Source organism: Corvus cornix, chromosome 2 (genome assembly GCF_000738735.6).
Source record: "Corvus cornix cornix isolate S_Up_H32 chromosome 2, ASM73873v5, whole genome shotgun sequence".
Lineage (NCBI taxonomy): Eukaryota > Metazoa > Chordata > Aves > Passeriformes > Corvidae > Corvus > Corvus cornix.
The window spans coordinates 86,244,645-86,263,205 of record NC_046333.1 but is presented as its reverse complement, the minus strand read 5'-3'; the positions used below and the strand labels follow the sequence as shown (position 1 = coordinate 86,263,205).

Below are 18,561 nucleotides of genomic sequence, written 5' to 3'. Positions count from 1 at the left end.
ATACAAATCCTCCAAGGTAACAAAATCAGAAAACTGAAGAATTGAGTAAAGGTTGTTTCTTCCAGAATTGTAAAAGAATAACCCAGAGTTAGCAAAGTAAGTCTACATAATCAGACATACTATTCTTCCCATCAAGAAAAACTAAACTAAAAGAAACTGCTAATGTAACAAATAATGGACATTATTATCATGGCAGTATCTAGTGTTTCAGCAGTCTGTGGAGGACAATGGCTTTACCAGCTCTCTGCTGAAATCTACAGGTCTGTGATGATTTGCTGGAAGAACAGACAGCAAATAGTGCTCAGCCATCAGAGAGTAAATGAACACAAGGAGAATGATTTTAAGCCCTGTAGAGATTCAGGCCCATTACAACTTTATACAGTTTTCCCCTCTTTTTCTAAAAATCTAATGCATGATGTTTCTCAATATAAACAGGGCCTATTTTTGGTGGTTGTCCAAGCTTCAACAGTGATGCTACTTCCTCCTCCACCTCACCTCCTTAACAAAGACCCCTGAAAACTTAAAGCAAAACTTAGAGCAAGCTGTCTTCTACAGGTTCTGTTCTTCACCATCGTTGCAACTGTATACCACAGAAAAGTCTCACATACAAACGTTAATTTTTATTTTTATCTCCCACTGGTTGCATTGGCAATTTTTCCAGTCTACCAAAATCAACATGATTCAAGCCCCAGAATTTACAAAGATGAAGACTCACTTATGATGGTGCATTCTCCCCTTTCTACCCAGACCACACCATGATCATCACTACAGAGGCATTTTGTGGGGTTTAGGCATATTAACTAGATTTACCACACAGCAGCTAATTATAATAAGACCAGTCACATGTAAAATACTAGAAATTACTCAATTTCCTGCTGAATACTCCTGACTATCATGCAATATGAGTAGCACTTTTACAAAATTAAGATCACCACTGAAAATTACTACATCCCTGATTCTACACATACCAATTTCCTGGAAAGTATGTTACAATAATAAATGCTGAAAAAAAAGGGCAACTTGAAATCCATCCATGATTTCCCAGACTCATGAACTACTGGCCAAATAGTATTAAAAAGCATGCCTGTAGGTAAGCTTCTCATGATACCAGGGTAGGGAAGGGGGGTGCCATGGGAAAGACAGGCCATTTGCATTAAAAACAAAGTAGGTTCAAAAATACACCGCAGAAGAGAGTATTTCCAACAAACATGATTCATTTATTAAGAACAAAACCTGGACATGTAACAAAGTTTGTCATCTACCCTTAACTAAGGCTTGTATTTTTATTGATACAACTTTTTTTAAAAAAGTTTCAGTGAGTACAACTGGCTACTATTTATTTAAAAACAATCCAAGTGGTTAATAGAGTTAATTTAATAGTTACAACTTAGCAGTAGTAGAGTAGGCAAATTTCACATATTCTGTTGACACAGTTGTTCTATGTTGAGATCAGAATCGTTACTGCTGTAAGATTAACTTCTAGTCTTTGGAGTTACCAAGACACAAAACTTTTTCTATATTCAACTTCTCTAATAAATGAAAGTAAGTAGACACATGCTAACAGCTCACTGAGTGCCTGTCTTACGGAATATAAAAGCATTATTTTGTCACTGTTTATGCACCACATTACAAATCGTTTCACTCAATTATACATTTCCAAGTCTTGATTTAAATGACATTTTGAAAATAGTACCTCAGTTGCTGTCTTAAACAGTTACTTATTTTGAAGTAAAGCTTTTGTCTGAGCTAAGCAATCCCTTGACCAGAAGGAAAATACCAAGAATGTCATTAGGAGTACAGAGGAGAAAAAGTATTAATAAATAAAACAATAATAATTTAAGCCCAAAACAAACAAACAAACCACACATTAAAAGAAACCAAAAGACAGCTTTCTTCTTCATGTTTCAAGGAAACTTTGAAAGGAAATTTCAAGAGAGTGTTTTATTAAGACATGACATCCTTCTTCCTCAGACCTATGCTAAAGACCTGCTGGTATCAAAAATGGGATTTTTATGTAAATATCCAATTAAGATTCATTGGCAAGACAGACCACAGTCATTTCCTTGACAAAGCTCATCTTTGTAAAATAGGAGAATGCATCAATTAACATACATTTTCTATTTCACTGTTTTCTTTCTTTCAGGACAGCAACTATGCAGACTTCCTAATATTCTTCCGAATGCCTTATTCAACCTATTGAATAAATTATTGAATTATTCAATTCAATAAATTTAGCCTTTTTTAAAACAATCTCCTGCTTCTGAAAACACATTATTTTATCATTTAAAACCAAACTAGAAAATCCCTTTTCAAACTTTCTTACTGATTGCTTAATGATTCAATAAAGAAACTTCATTAGACTAAAGGTGTTAATTCTACAAAAGGCCATGCTGTATCCTTCTGGCTTCCTCCTGTTCTGCTTTCTACACAATACTTGACAATCATGGAAAAAGCTACAGTTTTACAGCACAGCAGCAGATAAATTGCAATGGTTTTAATAACTCTCTGTAGTAGCACAGACAAGCAAACTTACTATTCTTCATTGTAATTGCTCAAAAATAAAATCTGTAACAGACATCTGAATCATCAAAAGGCCATCATAAGCAGAAGCCGAGCCGAATGCCGTTAGAAGCCACGATTTTAGCTCACAAACAATTTGGATCTTTTCAGTCAATGTAGATGAGTGTCTAAGCTCTGCTCTTAGCTAGAGTCTGTACACTCTTCTATTTCTGAAATATTTAAAGGACATAAAAAAACATTACCTGATAAAGGAAAACTTGGATCTGAATCTTTCATGAAGTACTACACACATTTACATGGCAACACAGCAACTAAGAGTGATACATCTTCTTAGGGTGACTCTGTTTTTTTGGGGTTTTTAAATAAACTAATAGATTATACTAGGCAATCATATCCTACCCTCAGAGCAGTTTTCAAGTAGCATATTCCCATGACTCTCATTTTACTGTATCCCAAGCAGGGATTTCATCCATTAGGATTAGTGTTATCAGTCAGCTGTAGACAGGGATAATTCTTGAGGATAACTTGGAGAGGAAAATAATTTGCTGTGCTAGAAAGGACAACTATGCAAAACCTTTGAAAACTACATAGTTTGTTTGCGCACATAGGAGTTTGGATATTTAAACTAATGAGTATCCTTTCCCTCAGATCCCAGCTGAGATTCTGGAAAGATGGCCTAGATGTGGTAGAAAATGAATACTAGAAGTTTCAATTCAAACTGGCAACAGCAGCAAAGGGATTGTAAGAATGGGGGTCTAGAGGATGGACCTTACCTTTCCCACTGCATCAGGCTAACAGCACAGCTGATGCCCCTCCTCATCCTGCTTTAGAGGAGTGCTGTAAAGGGCAAGTGGTTCAGAGCTGCAGCCTGCACGTAACTTGTGAAACTACATAAAATACTACAGGTTACATAAGGTTTGCCCTCCTAAGTTTCACAAAATCAAAGAAAATAAAGGAAAATAGAATCATATACTGGCAAACAGTATAGGTACCTTGTATTTTTATTATTCAGTTGTTATTAGATGGGAAGGCTTGCTGCTCCCCCAGCCTCCAGCTCCCCCCATATTCGGTTTTTCACACTGCTATGAGGTGCAGTATCAGTCAATCACTCACAGCAAGGCCAACTCTGAACCAGTGTGTATCAGATGAGCCAGGCATACATTTACCTGACACCAAGCCCCTCTTGGAATAACCATTTTTTTTCATAATCCTTCAGAACCACTACCAAAGCAAACACAACAAGCTACTGAATCAAGCTAAATTAACACCATGGGCTGTAGCCCATTATCCCAAAGAGGGCAAAGGTTGGATGAAAACTAACCTCAACCTGATAACACTGAAACTATTTCCAGACTTGAACAGCATTTAACATCAGCCTAACCTGACAACTTACCCTATAACAATTCTCTCCTAATTCTGCCTGATGTAACAATCTAACCATTATGAAAACCTATCTAAGGCAGATGCTGCTTTCAAAGTACACATGCACAACACATGTTTCACATTTTGTTACAGCCTCTCATACCACTCAGGTTTCTTCGTGGACCACTAACCATTTCCAAGAATCGTATCCATGTTTTCCAACAGAAGTAGCTTAATGAGAACAGCATTCAGCAATTCCTGAGCTCAAGAAAGAATCGCTGACTCCCACAAAAGATACCTAGACTACAGTATGCCACCAAAAGCAAACACATGGCAACAGACCTGCTCTAGAGTGCATTACTTTTGCAAATGGCTTTTGCTTTTTCATTTCAGAACCTGTGCATTTCCATCTTCACTGCACACACATTTTAGGGAGTGGAAAATGCTTCTGCTATGGGGTATTGCCTCACAGTCATTTGCTTCATAGCTTAAGGTGCTCCACAGCAGCAATGGAAAACAAACTGTTCCTTGTTGAATGTATAAAGGATGAAATTTTTGCCAGAGTTCAAGCACTTGAGTCTATCAGGTTTTCCCTGAAAAAGATCTGCAAGCCAGCACACACACAATAAGGAAAGTGTTTTTTAACCTGCTATTAATCAGACAGCATAATTCTAGGCTTTGATTTCAAAGCTCTTAAGATACGGTTTGACTGCTGTTTCACTATGATATGCTTCTCCATTCAACTGCAGATTCAAGAGACTGAAAAAAAAAATTCTGACCCTTTAAAAAAAACGTTGTATAAAAGCCAAGTCTTTTGGAAGTGAGAGAGTGCACATGTGCACGGAGAGAGGAATTAAGAATCTCCCTGAAAGTCATTCAAAAAATCTTATCCAAACAAATAACCTTTTGAAGTTCTTCAGTGATTATTATCCAAAGATCCAACTGTCATGTTCAAACTCATGTTATTGCCATTGAATAATGGAAGCAGAGGAACTCAGGAAATAATATCAATAATTAAAAAGAAGTCTTTTACATGCTAATACTCTTCAAATGAACGACAGCACTAGCAACCTATTCTGGTACATGACAGGCTGTTGGAGACAAACACACTCATCCTCATAGGAAGTCAGTGGGCTTTTCTTTCTTACCTCATTCTTTCCATCTAAAAAATTATTGTGAAGTCAGAATGTGTCTGCATCCCGTTCTTGCAATACACTTGTAAGTCATCTGATTACTTAGCAGAAGCGTTTTATTCAGAGCATTCCTGGATCATGACACATTTACTAAAGTAATAATCATTTGACAGAAGTGGACAAAAATAAGTAAACAGATAGCAACTATTCACGTCTGTTCACTCTGCATTAAAAAAATTAATTATAAACACAATTTAAACTTTACTGATCCAACTAGAAATAATCCCAGCAGATTACCGAAGCAAAAACTGGGCAGGCAAAATCTTGCCAATTATTAGCGCAAGCAACGTTATACAAAAGAATAAAGTATGCTGAGATTCGTACATGTTTTCTTCTCTGCAGATTATTCCAATATTACATTCTGTGTTTGTCAACATGATTTTAACAAATAACTGCCTCATTCCCTACTAAAACCCTATAAACCACCCCAAAAAAGTTACATCTGCATGCCAGTGAGTGGAAGAGCGTCCTGGCTGACACACCAATGTCTGTACAATTGCACAAATAAGTACCCACAGACTGTCACTACGAGGGGCTGGGTTTTTATGCCCCCCGAAATCTTCACAAGTATATTCACTAGGCTGGGTTGTCATTTTTATTTTTTTTTTTCCCCCCCTCTTTTTAAATGGAAACAATATGAGATAGAAGGAGAAGGGGGAAAAAAATAAGAAATTCACAAGTGTCGAGTGAAACAATCAAGATATTTACCAAGTATGCATTATAAGCAACATGAATAGCACTAAATTATTTATTACTAATGTATTCCGAGTACATGTCGGTAAAAGGTGGAGTCTTCTGCAAACCTCACCACAAGGCAATGATTTTTGCCAAAAGATAACGAATCACTTTTACACTCTCTAAAATGCAATGAGTTCAAATGCAGAAAACATTGGTTCCATTTGTCCTTTTTAGTAGTTTGGATAGTAGTAGTATGTGCAAGCAAACTTCAGAAGCTGGAAAGTGAGAATCCCCTCACCACTTCCTCTCCCTACTTTCTGAATCATCATGCTGGCTCTTTCTCAGTTGTTAATGGCACCATTTCCACACATTAAAACAAAAACCTTCCAACAGCCCCTCGAATATTTGAGGGTCGACTGCTGCCTTCACAGTCAGAAAAAGACCATTTTTAAAGAGCTGTCATTCATGAATAAAACTATGTCCCTTCCCAACCTAAAAGCTCAACACATATGTAATTGTTTTCAGTGGGATGATTATCCTGTCATTTAGCATGATCAGTTAAATCTCCATCTTATATTTTTGTATTAAGAAAACTCAAGCTTTAAGAGTTGAAAAATGGTGAGGAGAATTGCATTAGAAGAGCTCTTTTAACAATAATATTGTTTCTTGGTAAAACACAAAACCAAAAGCATTGTTTCCACACTTCTTGTCAACCCTGCATCATGTTCTTCCTCAGAAATGACACATCACTTGACCAATGCTTTCCAATTCTTAGGTTATATATTTGCCACTGCTGTCAGTAACTCTCAAGCTCTGGATGCACATTCCTCCCAGGAATCTTTACATTGGGTGATTTCTGGTCATGTGGTTTTGCTATCACCTGCAGTTCGGAGTCCACATTACATGAACATTTTCATTTAAAACCTTTTCACCCTTGGAGAAACAGATGCCTTGAAATATCTGGATTTTTGGGGAAAAAATGTTATAAGAACTGGAAACCTACAGGACAAGGGCAAGGAGGAAAGTAAAATAAATTAATCTCCAGCAGATGGGTCATTTGATGTTTCCATGTCTTCAGGAAAACGGTCCCTCCAGTGCTCCCAGAAACACTGTGGGACCGTCAGTTTTGGTTCCAGACCACTTCAGGTGGTCTGGGTGCATCAGGAAGAGCATTGTCAGCATAACGAGGGAGGTGATCCTGCTCCTCTACTCAGGACTGACAAGGTCACATCTGGAGTGCTGTGTCCAGTTCTGGGCTCCTCAGGACAAGAGATACACAGCTCCTGGAACACGTAGAACAAAGGGCTACCAAGATGATTAAGGGGCTGGAGCATCTCTCATGGGAAAAGGCTGAGGGTGCTGGGCCTGTTCAGCCTCAAGAGAAGACAACCAAGATGGGATCTCATCAATGTCTGTGAGTATCTGAAGGGAGGGTGTCAAGAGAATGGATCCAGGCTTTTCTCAGTGGTGCCGAGCAAAAGGACAAGAGGCAATGGGCAGAAACTGATGCACAGGAAGCTCCACCTGGACATAAAAGAGAATTTCTTTACTGTGTGGGTGACTGAGCACTGGAACAGGTTGCCCAGACAAGTTGTGGTGTCTCCTTCCTTGAAGATATTCAAGAACCATTGGGACACAATCCTGTGCCATGTGCTCTGGGATTGAACAGGGAGCAGGGAGGTTGGACCAGAAGTCCCACTGTGGTTCCTTCCAACCTGACCCATTCGCTGATTTTGTGACCAACTTCATTAGAAGTTCCATAGTTGCAGAGCAGAAACAAAAAGTACCTGCATAGTAATCTTCTTTCTCACAAAGGCCCCTTCTACCTGACCTTACTCTGACTTACAGTTCCATAAGGGGCAGCTAAATTTTTTTATAATTAAAAAAAGCAAAAAAATGACTTAGCTTGTAAAAAACAGGTTTAAGAAATTTTCATAAACATTTCTCTTTTACTAGAAATCATTCTCTACTACCTTAAGGGAAAAACCCCTATCTTTTATGGTTTTCCAATTTAATTGATGATACTAAAAAGATAACAAAGTGAAGATGAGATTATTCGAAACGGCACAACACATTTCAAAGCAACGTCCTACTCACTTAATTGGCCATTTATGCTTTCTCAGAATGTGACCATTTTAACCAGACTCAGCAAGAACTATTTTAAAGCTGTCCTACCTTGCAGTAGAACACGCATATGTGTATGTAGGTACATAAAGTCTACTTTGCACTGATTAACATACTGCTTTGTGTCTCTTTCTGCTTTTGGAAGTTTTCCATGAGCATCACATTTGGCAAGGGCTTCTTCCCAACTTGACATACAAATTCTTAAATATAAAACACTGCTCTCAGGCCACTTATTTCTCCATATTAATTCCACTTCAGAAATGGGCTTTATATTTATTGCTGGGCCATCAATGCTTTTGCTAGCAAGCACAATTACTGAGCACATTTACTGAGCAGTAAATGTGAAATCAACTAGTGTTTTGCTGTACTTCTGTGGTCTTAGCCCTGGCAGTATTCACTGATTTTCATGGCTTCATTACTGGAGATCCTGGGCTAGTCACAGATTTGCAACAGTTTAAGCTGTTAGCTCACAACTGGAGGTTAAATTGGAGACACTTATTTTTATCAGAAGCAGATTACCACCTTAGTTTAGTCAGGGGTAAACCAAACAAACACACACCACACACCACGCACACAGACAAATGGATTCCCATGGGATAAAACAGAGTGTGAGCTTGCTTACACAAACCTCTGCATTTACTACCGGGTAGGAGCACACACGGGAATGGTTGCCATGGAATAGGAAGTGCAGCTAATTCACAGCTTTTATTAATTACCCTGCACAAGCTCCCTCGGCTGCCCACATGCTCTGGGCAATACTACACTGCTTTGCCCCGGCGGGCAGTGAGTGCCCACGGTGCTGGTGTTGTTCCAGGTTTGGATTCTCGAATCAGTGGTTCTGCTCGCAACAGGAGTTGAGTTCAGAGCAGCCCTGCAGCGCTTTCTGGCAGCCCTACCTGAAGCCCCGCAGATGATCTGTTTATGGAGAGAGGAAGGGATTTCCTGCTCACAAATTGAAGGGAAACACATTTCCAAGCCTCGAGAGCCGCTCACTTAACTTACAGCCTCGTCATCGAGGAGGAGGGCAGAGTGCAAACACAGCTATTAAGCAGCTTCAATGTTAATAAAATTAAATGGTTTTAAATAGAACATCTGGCATCAGCTGTTTCCATAAGCTGTTTTTATTTAAGTTTCCACCATAAAATATTGGACTTCTCAGCTATTTTCACATGTAAACCTGAATGCCAAATTAGGCTATCTTTAAAAAACGTTGTCCTAGGAAAAACTGTAAGAATTATTCACACGCTTTTTGGTTTGGCACTTTATTTGGTATGTAACGGGCTGGGAGAGAGCTAAGCACAAGAGTATTTTTGCAATACATTTTACAATGGAAATTATTTTTGAATAAAAACACTCTTATTGCATTCATTTGCCAGCAGTAATCACTAAATTCAAAAACAGCAGATCTTCAAATGTTTCCACAGGTACCTTGGTACAGACGTAGATTTTTCCCTTTACAGCTGACTAAACTCTGGGGCAAAGTGGGAGAGAAAGAGACACAGCTGCTGTAGTATTGACAAACAAAAGCTGTAAAATCATGAGCCAAGCTCTTAAAAAACCCCAGCACTTAAACGCCATCACCAAAAAAACGCCCACCCACTAAAAACCCCCCATAGGACAAAACCAGACCACAGAACACTTCAGAACTTGGTATGTGAGGTGCTGTCTTACACCCCAAAAGCTGCCATGTGCTTTGGACACTACTCTCAGGCACATGGATTAAGAGCACTGTGCCCCTTCACATTTCTTAAGTGCCAATGCCAAGAGCTGCCCACAACCTGCCCCAGTCAAGTCTACCAATCCCAGGTTCCTGCTCACCCCAAACCAAAACCACACACAGCGTAAAGAGCTCATGAAGACTCCTTGTCCAAGCCAAGGGAGCCACTACTTTGGATGCTGGTTCCTTCTCAGTTGAAAGGAGTGCAGTACAGTTTCCAAGACTGGGGCATTTGGAGAAGAGCAAAACCAGCTCTGCTTCCCTTTGAAGGACATGTTTGGCACATCAGTGAAAGGTCAGTCTTATCCAGTATTGCAACTTTTCTTTTGTAGGCTACTTGGCCGAAGGTTCTCCACGTAGACTGGAATGAAGCTGTAAGGTGCACAGACTGCACCCTCCTCTGACATCCCCAGAAATCTACTACACACAATAAGTTGTGATTGCTGTAATTTCTGTGCTTACTGTCACACTCCAGGTCCCTCCTAAACAGCACACACCAAAACAGGGCACCACAGGTTCTTTCCAAAAGCTCACTTCGACCTTGCATTTTGTGTCTTTTGGTGCAAAGTGGCTTGCAGTCTCTGACCTCAATATATGCAGAAGAGATTTACTTCTGCACCATCAAGCCAGCTTTAAAGCTGAAACTATGTAAGAAAACAAGCCGTGGCCTGCAGTAAAATTTATTCAAGTTTGCTATTATTTTGCAGATGCTTGTTTTCTAAACACATTTTATATTCACAAATCAGTATTCATTTTTTAACTAAAAAAGTAGTAGCATTTTACTATTAGTAGGAACCTTAATTTGACAATCATTTCTTCACAAGATACTGTGTCAAGGAGATCCACTGACAAGAAATCCTTTTCTCTTAACTGGTGAATAATTTCCATGGTGGAACTTCCAACTGTTAATTGACTCCATCCTGCCTTCAGAGCACATCCCCCAGAGTCGCAGGTCTCATTTGTCAGGCCTACAAAATACATGCACATTTGTGTAATTATTTTGATTACATGCTGTGGAAGCAGGAATGCTCAGAGATGACTTGCCAATTTTCTGTACAGGGAAACCATATGGGACCAGTAATTTTATTTCATTTTGCTGTCAATGGTTATTGCATGATAACTATGAAAATGAATTACTACAGTTCCACCTAAAGATTAATTTCAATATTTTACCTAATTATTTTTACATATAAACAAAGACATTGTAACAGGATTATGAAGCTCAAAAGCCGCATAAAGTTTTGAAAATATAGGTAGTAATAGTTATTGCACTCAATCTTTGTGAGGTAATTAAGAACAGCATCAACTTACTCATCCATAAAAACCAATTATTTCTTTAGGAATGTGACATCTTAATCTGTATCACCATTTATTCTGCAAGAGTAAGGTTTTAGCTAAACATCCACTTCAAAATGTGGTTCAACATCTCAATCTGATACATTTTAGACTGGAATACTGCTACCCTGTAGAAATTCTTACACCTTCCAAAAATTACCATAATCTCTCAGCCCAGGTTTTTTGGTTTAATGTTTCTAGGGAGCTGTTTTTCTTGTGTTTTTGTTGGGGTCTTTTCTTGCTTTGTTGCATGCTTTTTATTGTGACCATCAATTGCATTTTTCAGATTCAGCATTTCATCAGACCTAATAGCTAAATGTCACAGAAAGCAAAATATTTGGGTGGACTAATATATTCTTCACAACATGAGTAAATAATGTCAATAAGCAGTCACAATCTCCTGTTTGGAGCAACACAATGACAATCTTTCACTGGCACTTCCCTTATTTTTCTTGTTGTTGGAACAGAGAAACAGAAATGACATCAAGACAAAACACAGAGAGAAAGCTATCAGAAGTTGAGAGCATTTTCCACCTGTGAACAAACACAAATACATTCTGTTTAAACTCATACAAAATCAGCATAGAATCTACTAGTTTTCAGTACTGCTGTAAGAAATGACCCACAACATTTTTGTAAGACAAAAACTAAATTAACTTTCAAATGCATCCCCAACTTCCTTATGTAAACAAGTGACAGAAAGTTTTCATTCTCACAATTGTGCTATTTGCAAAGTCTAAGTGGGAAAAAATACAGTACATAAGCAGGAAAAGAATGGCAGAGATCCCTGCCAGACTCCATTGCCTCCAACAGATTCTGAATCAAGCCCAGAATGAACAGCACCATCAAGAGGGAAAAGGTCTGTCATGGGGCTCACCCAGACAAAATGTCTTGAGATAGGGTGTCTAGAAGGAATGCAGAAACATTAGCGCTGAAGCCATTTGTCAGAAGTACTTTAAAACAATCCCTGCTGAACAAAAGTCTTGAAAACATATTCCCTGAAGAAATTTTAATTTCTCACAGCATAATGTCTAAAGAAACTCATGCTCTGCATTTTAGGATTGTGTTACCTTGTGGGCTACCATGAAGGCCTGTTAAGATACATCCATAAAGAGAGCTTGAGCAATTATATGGTAATTTAAACAGATCAGCTGCTTGACAATTCTTGCTTGCTCTGTGAAATCTCAAGGAAGCCAAAGAAAGGAGCTTCACCTGTCACTGACACCTTAAAGCAGCCAGCCCACCTAAAAAACCTCCACATCTCCACCCTACACAATTAAGCATCCACTAAGTAATTTGTGTTGGAAGCAAGAGAAAAAAACCAAAACAGCTAAGCAACCCAACAAGCAAGTGAGCCATGAACACATTCCAGACTTGAAAAGAAATGTCATTTTCCTACATGCTCCTACTGACCCTTTTGCTGGCTGCAACACCTTCTGCAGGACCAGCCTCATTACTTGGCCAGATGTTCATCCTGGCTCTTCCAAAACCAGCCCCCATACAAAAGCAATCTGATTCTCCTGAATCCCACAGCTATTCCCAAGGGTGCAAATGGCAGCAGGTAAAATTGTGTAAACAGGAAAGCAGTCCAATCCCCATACATGTTTTGCTCAGTTAGCCCTCCAGAGTACGAGGACACGTGTTGGCTTTTCTCCTTCCCTAGACAAAAGTTTTGATTCTGCTGGAGTGGACAGCAACTACCACATTCAGTAACAGAAGAGCATTCATTTGAAATTGCACAAGTACATATGTTTCTTATACAGGTTATTTACAGATACACATTATAAACCTCCAGCAACTGCCACCATTCTCTTCTTTCCTCTTGAAAAAAGTCCTTCATGTTTTCCACTATGCTCATCCAATCCCTCAGAGAAAAAACAAATTCCTGCAGCCTCTCAAAACAATCAAAACTTTCAAGACTTTTCTTTCTGCTTGTTTTGTTTTATTTACAAGTCTCCTTTCAACAGTGTTAAAAAAAAAAATCTTCATCATCTTTCCCGGGACGAACAGGAACTTTTGGCAAAAAGATGCTGAAAACAGCCAGATTACAGGACATTCTAGTCACTTTGAATAGGAGTTTCCACAGCTGAGGTTCTAAAATTTTAAAAATATCCACCTACTAAAGCTTTCACTCAGAGTTCAGCAAGCTTCAGTGACCCTGATGAGCACAGCAGCTTTGTCATGGCAGAAAGGCAGGTCCTGAGGTAGCCTAATCTCAGAAAATTAAAAGCTTTGAAGATTAAGAGCAGGACCTTGAAATGACCCAGACAGAAAAAGAGAGAGACTAAATGGTTTCTGCAGGCAGTCCCTCCCAGACAGCGGGCTGCTGCTAAGCTCCCAAGGTCTGCAGCCAGAAGCTCCAGCTCAGGAGTGCTCCAGCTCAGGAGCGCTCCAGCTCAGTGCTTTGGTCTCAGAACTCCAAGATGCAAAACTGGAGTTTAAGTTGCTAGAAAGACAGGACTGAGGACAGCATTACTGACCTCATTTGATACCCTATGTGTAGAATATTCAGTTTTTCTGAATAACATCATGTAAGTTGCATTTACCCTGAAGTAACAATGCTAAGTCCTACAGAGGAGCTTATCCCACACACTTCCAAAGTTCTGGTTGTTCTTGTTTATATTCTCTTCTCTCACAAAATATGGACAAAAATAAGATGCAGAAATCCATCTGAATCCTCGCCAGTACAAAACTCCAGTTCCATGGAGCAGCAGTTCCACGTTTTTTGGTTTGGTTTTTTTCCTAGGACAGCCACCACTGAGAAAATTAGAATCATATTTCAGGAACAATTCGTATCATTGATTTTACATGCCCAAAAGGAGCATGAAAATAAAACAAGGTGGATATTGCCATTTCAAGAGCAAAGTCTGGCAGGAAAAGCACCAAGTGGTCTCTCACTTGCCAAATTGCTTGGCAGTACCAAATTGCTACTGTGGGGTATCAAAACTAGCAAAGTTAAAATTACCAAAATTATCATTGAGACACCAATGGAAGGGAAAAAAAGTGACAAACTCAAAACATATTGTTACAAAAACAAAAAAAAAATTCCTTCATATTACTTGTTTTCAACTCATCATAAAATTACCTGGAAATAGGAACTTGTTGTTCTTTGCAGTGATTTTTATCACCTCTGCATAAAACTGAAGACCATATCAGCTTCTACACTCAACACTCCTATTGCATAGGAAACGAAGCTCAGTTCAGCTTGTATTGGCTACTCTGTCTATTGAAGATCTCTCTTTTAAGTGGTTTCTAATAGAACAGTTTTTATCTTGCAATGGTTGCAAAACATGCCCCAAATCCGTATGCATGAATAAGACATACACAAATGCACACACGTGAGTATCTGGAACATATTATTTAAAATTCTTCTCCACATAAAATCATCTTCAGAGGCAGAGTTTAAATTTGTAAGACATATTCATCAAAGGCAAGACAGCAATCAGAAAAAGTGGAGAAGGAGTATAAGCACAAGGGCTGCATCTCCTACTGTTAACAAACTCTGACCAATTCAAAATTCAGTTAATTATTAGGTAGAAGTTCTTCACCCAGAGGGTGTTTGGGCACTGATACAGGTTCCCCAGGGCAGTGGTCACAGCACCAACCTGACAGAGTTCCAGAAGCGTTTGGACACTGCTCTCAGGCACATGGTGTGACTTTTGGGGTGTCCTGCGCAGGGGCAGGAGTTGGACTCGATGATCCTGATGTGTTCTCTTCTAACTCAGCATGTTCTGTGATTCTATGAATTTCCTTCTGACACAGCTGCATTTCTCACATGTGAAGTCCATGCCAAAACGCACCCATAAAATAATCGCAACTATCCAGGCCAGTATAGTAACCAGAAAGACAAAAATAGATCTAGTTTTTCTGTTCATTTTACATCTTAACTAAGACAATTGCCTGAAAGGTCCAGAAAAGGAAATTTCTTCAAAAAGGAAGTTGTCTATGTGCATTGACACAAACACACACTGATGCTAACTTCTGCTTTCACTTTCAGTTCTCTTAAGAAGTGACTATGGAAAGCTGTGTCATAGCAATCCATGTGTGCCAGCAAGAACTGAGTGAGAGAAAAAAAGCAAGAGAGGAGAATATTCAAAAAACAACATGCACCTCCATCCCTTGGGCTGGCTTAATCAATTCCAGGAGTAAAAAAAGAAATCAATAAAGGTCTTTACTTCAAAAATATAAATGGAGAACTTAAATATCAAGGCAAAATAAATTGAGTTTATAACTTGAGGAACATCATCCCAATATAAGCCTCTACATGACTATTATCATGAGAAAGATCTCAGTGTTCTCTGAACAAACCATCCTCATTTATCAAGTTTCAAAGAACTATAAAATCTTATTAGACTAATCAAGATATTCATATTCATAGATTTCTTTACAGTATGTCGTCATCTTTTAAAGAAACTGTAAGAGTGAACGTAGAGAGAGAAGTCATAAAACTCTTAATCATACAAAGGGGCAGACATACGGGCATAGAAAGGAAAGATTCTTATCTTTTCTGTTCTTATGCTGACCTGAACATATGAAGTTAACCACATACTTGTTTAAAAATGTTTAGTAAACCTTTACTTACCCAGCATCCTCCTGGAAGCCTTCTAATTCATCTCTTTGTTCTGCTAGGGTGGATTCTAGATCCAGATAGGTACCATTATGAGACAATTGCAGGGTGCAGTCATCAAGCTGTAGAACAAAATTCAGAGTGTTAGATTAGAGCAGTCATTCTCTCTAACATACCTCTGACGTTGCCTTCCCATTTTCCAGGTCCCCAGACAACATCTCCCTAAAACAAACTTTATGTTGGGAGCAGATAAGAAAAAAGAGTACTGTTTGGCAATTTATGCAATCCCAGATCCATGTTCCCTAGACCATACTTGCTCACAAGAGTATCAACACAACTAAAAAACAGAGAAATTTATTTGAACATACAGAAGAAGATGAGAGGGGTTTAGCACAGTGCCTTTAAAATGCAATACAGAAAGAGAAGTTAATTTCAACGTGTATCTAGGATATAAATTATTGCTCTCTGTTCTTACAGTACAGTCATTAAGTAGAGTTTCTGAGCCTCTGGATGAAGATAGAAGGAAGAAGGAGCTGTTTTGTGAGCTACTGAATGGCTCCTATGAGGACAGATACAGCCAAGGGACAATGCAAAACATGGCAGACAAGCATTGGGGTCCTGCAGTGAGGGCGAGAACAGTCAACCAAGTCACAGATTTTTCTGGTATTCTGCTTTTAGGACCAGGCACTAACTGGCCCCGGAGGGTGCAGGGGAACATTCCTGGGCACTGGGTGGGGGAGGACTGGAAACCTGTGCCAGCTTCCTACAGAGGTACTGAGGTAACAAAGGACCAGACCTGAGTGCAGAAACCTGCCTGCAATGATGCTTAAGAGGATGGGAGGTAACAATTAATAAACTATCTTTTTTTCTCTCCTGTATTCTCTCATCTTCAAGTTTTCCAATAATTGTTCCAGCTGTTGTTACAAAGAGCCAGATTTGATGAAAGTTAGAAAAGAAATTTTCTGGGGTTTTATTTGCAGGGTGCTCATCACAGTAGAAGATCTAGGAAGAATCATTCCAAAACTCTGGCTAACCCATTGACCAGGAATACAAAATAATTACTGGATCGAGAGGGATAACTAAAGAAGCTGGGAGAAGAGCTAGAAAGGAACATGAGCTCTTCTCTCACCATGACATAACTCAGTGTCAAATAACAAAGAATGAGTAAAAAAGCCTTCCCAGGGCAGGGGAACAAGACAACATTTACCAAGGGGCAGGTGAACGTACAGGGTTGTCCTGACTCACCACTAGGGAGGTAAGTGACCATCTGCTCAGAGAATCCAGCCCAGAAGCATAAAAAAAAAGACATCAGTGAGTCCAGTTGAACACACTTCTGGGACCTTCATGTGCAGCACTGCACTGGGGGTCCTTTTGTGACTGGTCCCAAGTTCACAAATATTGTAACATCCAGACATGTTGTGCTACTAGACACAAAATCCAGTCTGACAGCCAAACAGAACAGAGAATCATTAGGGCTGGAAAAGACCTCTGTGATCATCAAGTCTCACTGTTAACCCAGTGCCACCATGTTAACCACCAAAGCATGTTCCTCCATGCCACATCCACATGCCTTTTGAACACTGCAGGGATGGTGATTCCACCACTTCCCTGGGGAGCCTGTTCCAACACCTGGACACCCTTTCAGTGAAGAAATTTTTCCTAACATCCAATCCAAACCTCTGCAGGATCAACTTCAGGCCATTTCCTCTTGTCATAGAATCATAGCATGGTTTGGTTGGAAGGGACCTTAAACATCACCTACCTCCAACCCCCTATGTCATAGTTTTCCTGCTGCACTATGGGTTCCAGTTCCTCCTGTTTGCTGCCTATGCTGCATGAATATGTGTAGATGCATTTCATTTGGGTGATCAATCCTGCTGCCTTTTCAGGGGAAGAAGCTCCAATTCCTGCATGAGCATTCGCAGGTGCTTCTGCAGTTTCTAGCACATCAATAACCCTTGGCGCTGCATGGATCTCCACCCCCTTCCACTAACGAGACAGCAGACCAAAGGACCTCACTAACACACTGTCTCTCAAACAGTGGCCCTGTGCCTCCAGGTCTGTCTTCAGTGATCATGATTTTATCCCCTCACCCCTTCAAATCTTGTTTAAAGCTCTCTCAGTGAGTGAGACCTGCTAACTCCTGTGTGAAGTCCCTTTCCCCCTCCAAGACACACGTACCCTGTCTCCTGGTGGCAGGCCAAGTGTCATGATCAAAGAACCCAAAATGAAGACATTTCATTTCTCTGGATTTCGCAAAAACAAACTGACAGATTCATTGCATGCCTCTGTCTACCAAAAAGCAACCATGGCAATGTTGGTGTAACCAACATCCCTGCTGCAAAGGCAACTTTGAGAAGAGTCGAGTATCTAACACCATACTTCATGCCAATCTTCTGCCACAGGTGGCAGCCAGTGACTCTCTGAAGGGGTAAGCAGGGGTCTGAAACAGCCAGTGACTCAAGGAAAGGAAATTACCACCCTTTATCACTTCCGTGGATTTTTCTTTCTGCTCTTTTTAACACTTAGAAAGAAAATCAATTAAAATCTATCCTTGATGAATTACCTCTTTTAATTTCCCATCAAAGTTTTGACTCCCAGGACCTGTTCAGGATAAGCATAATAAGCAGCTGCTCATCTTATCTGGCAGTCAATACCTAAATTTAGTCACCCAGTTTCCTGCCACTGATTCACATACAATAAAAGAAGACAAATAGTGTATTCTGGATTAGCTGCATTGGAAATAATGTAGAAAAGCTCGTTTATAACTAGAGTGCGACTTTTGGATTAGTCCACACCACTATGCTTTGTACTGTTTGCACCTTGAAAGGAAAGTTCAGCCTCTGGAAAAAGGGTAGAGAGAGGAGGTCAAGCTGTTTTTCAAATTTGTTCCGGTTTTTTTGCTTTTCTTTTTTGGATTTTTCCCTGGTGAAGGAGTAAGCCATTAAATAAGGTGACATAAGATTTTACTCTGATTCCTGGGGATTAAAGAAAGCAAAGAACCTGCAAGCGCAACCCTCTAATATTAAAAATACAACAGTATTGCTACTCTGTCTCTTTCCAGT

The 18,561-nt window shown here is 39.5% G+C and overlaps 1 protein-coding gene across 14 annotated transcripts in view; it reads right to left on the bottom strand.

Annotated features, from left to right (window-relative positions):
• The window catches only part of FHOD3 (formin homology 2 domain containing 3), a 377,773-nt gene that overhangs the window by 321,761 nt on the left and 37,451 nt on the right, over positions 1-18,561 (bottom strand). For all 14 annotated transcript variants that reach the window (XM_039572720.1, XM_039548148.1, XM_039548141.1 and 11 more), the window contains exon 2: positions 15,512-15,618. In XM_039572720.1, coding sequence (XP_039428654.1) covers positions 15,512-15,618 — 107 coding nt within the window. The remainder of the gene's footprint in view (positions 1-15,511; positions 15,619-18,561) is intronic.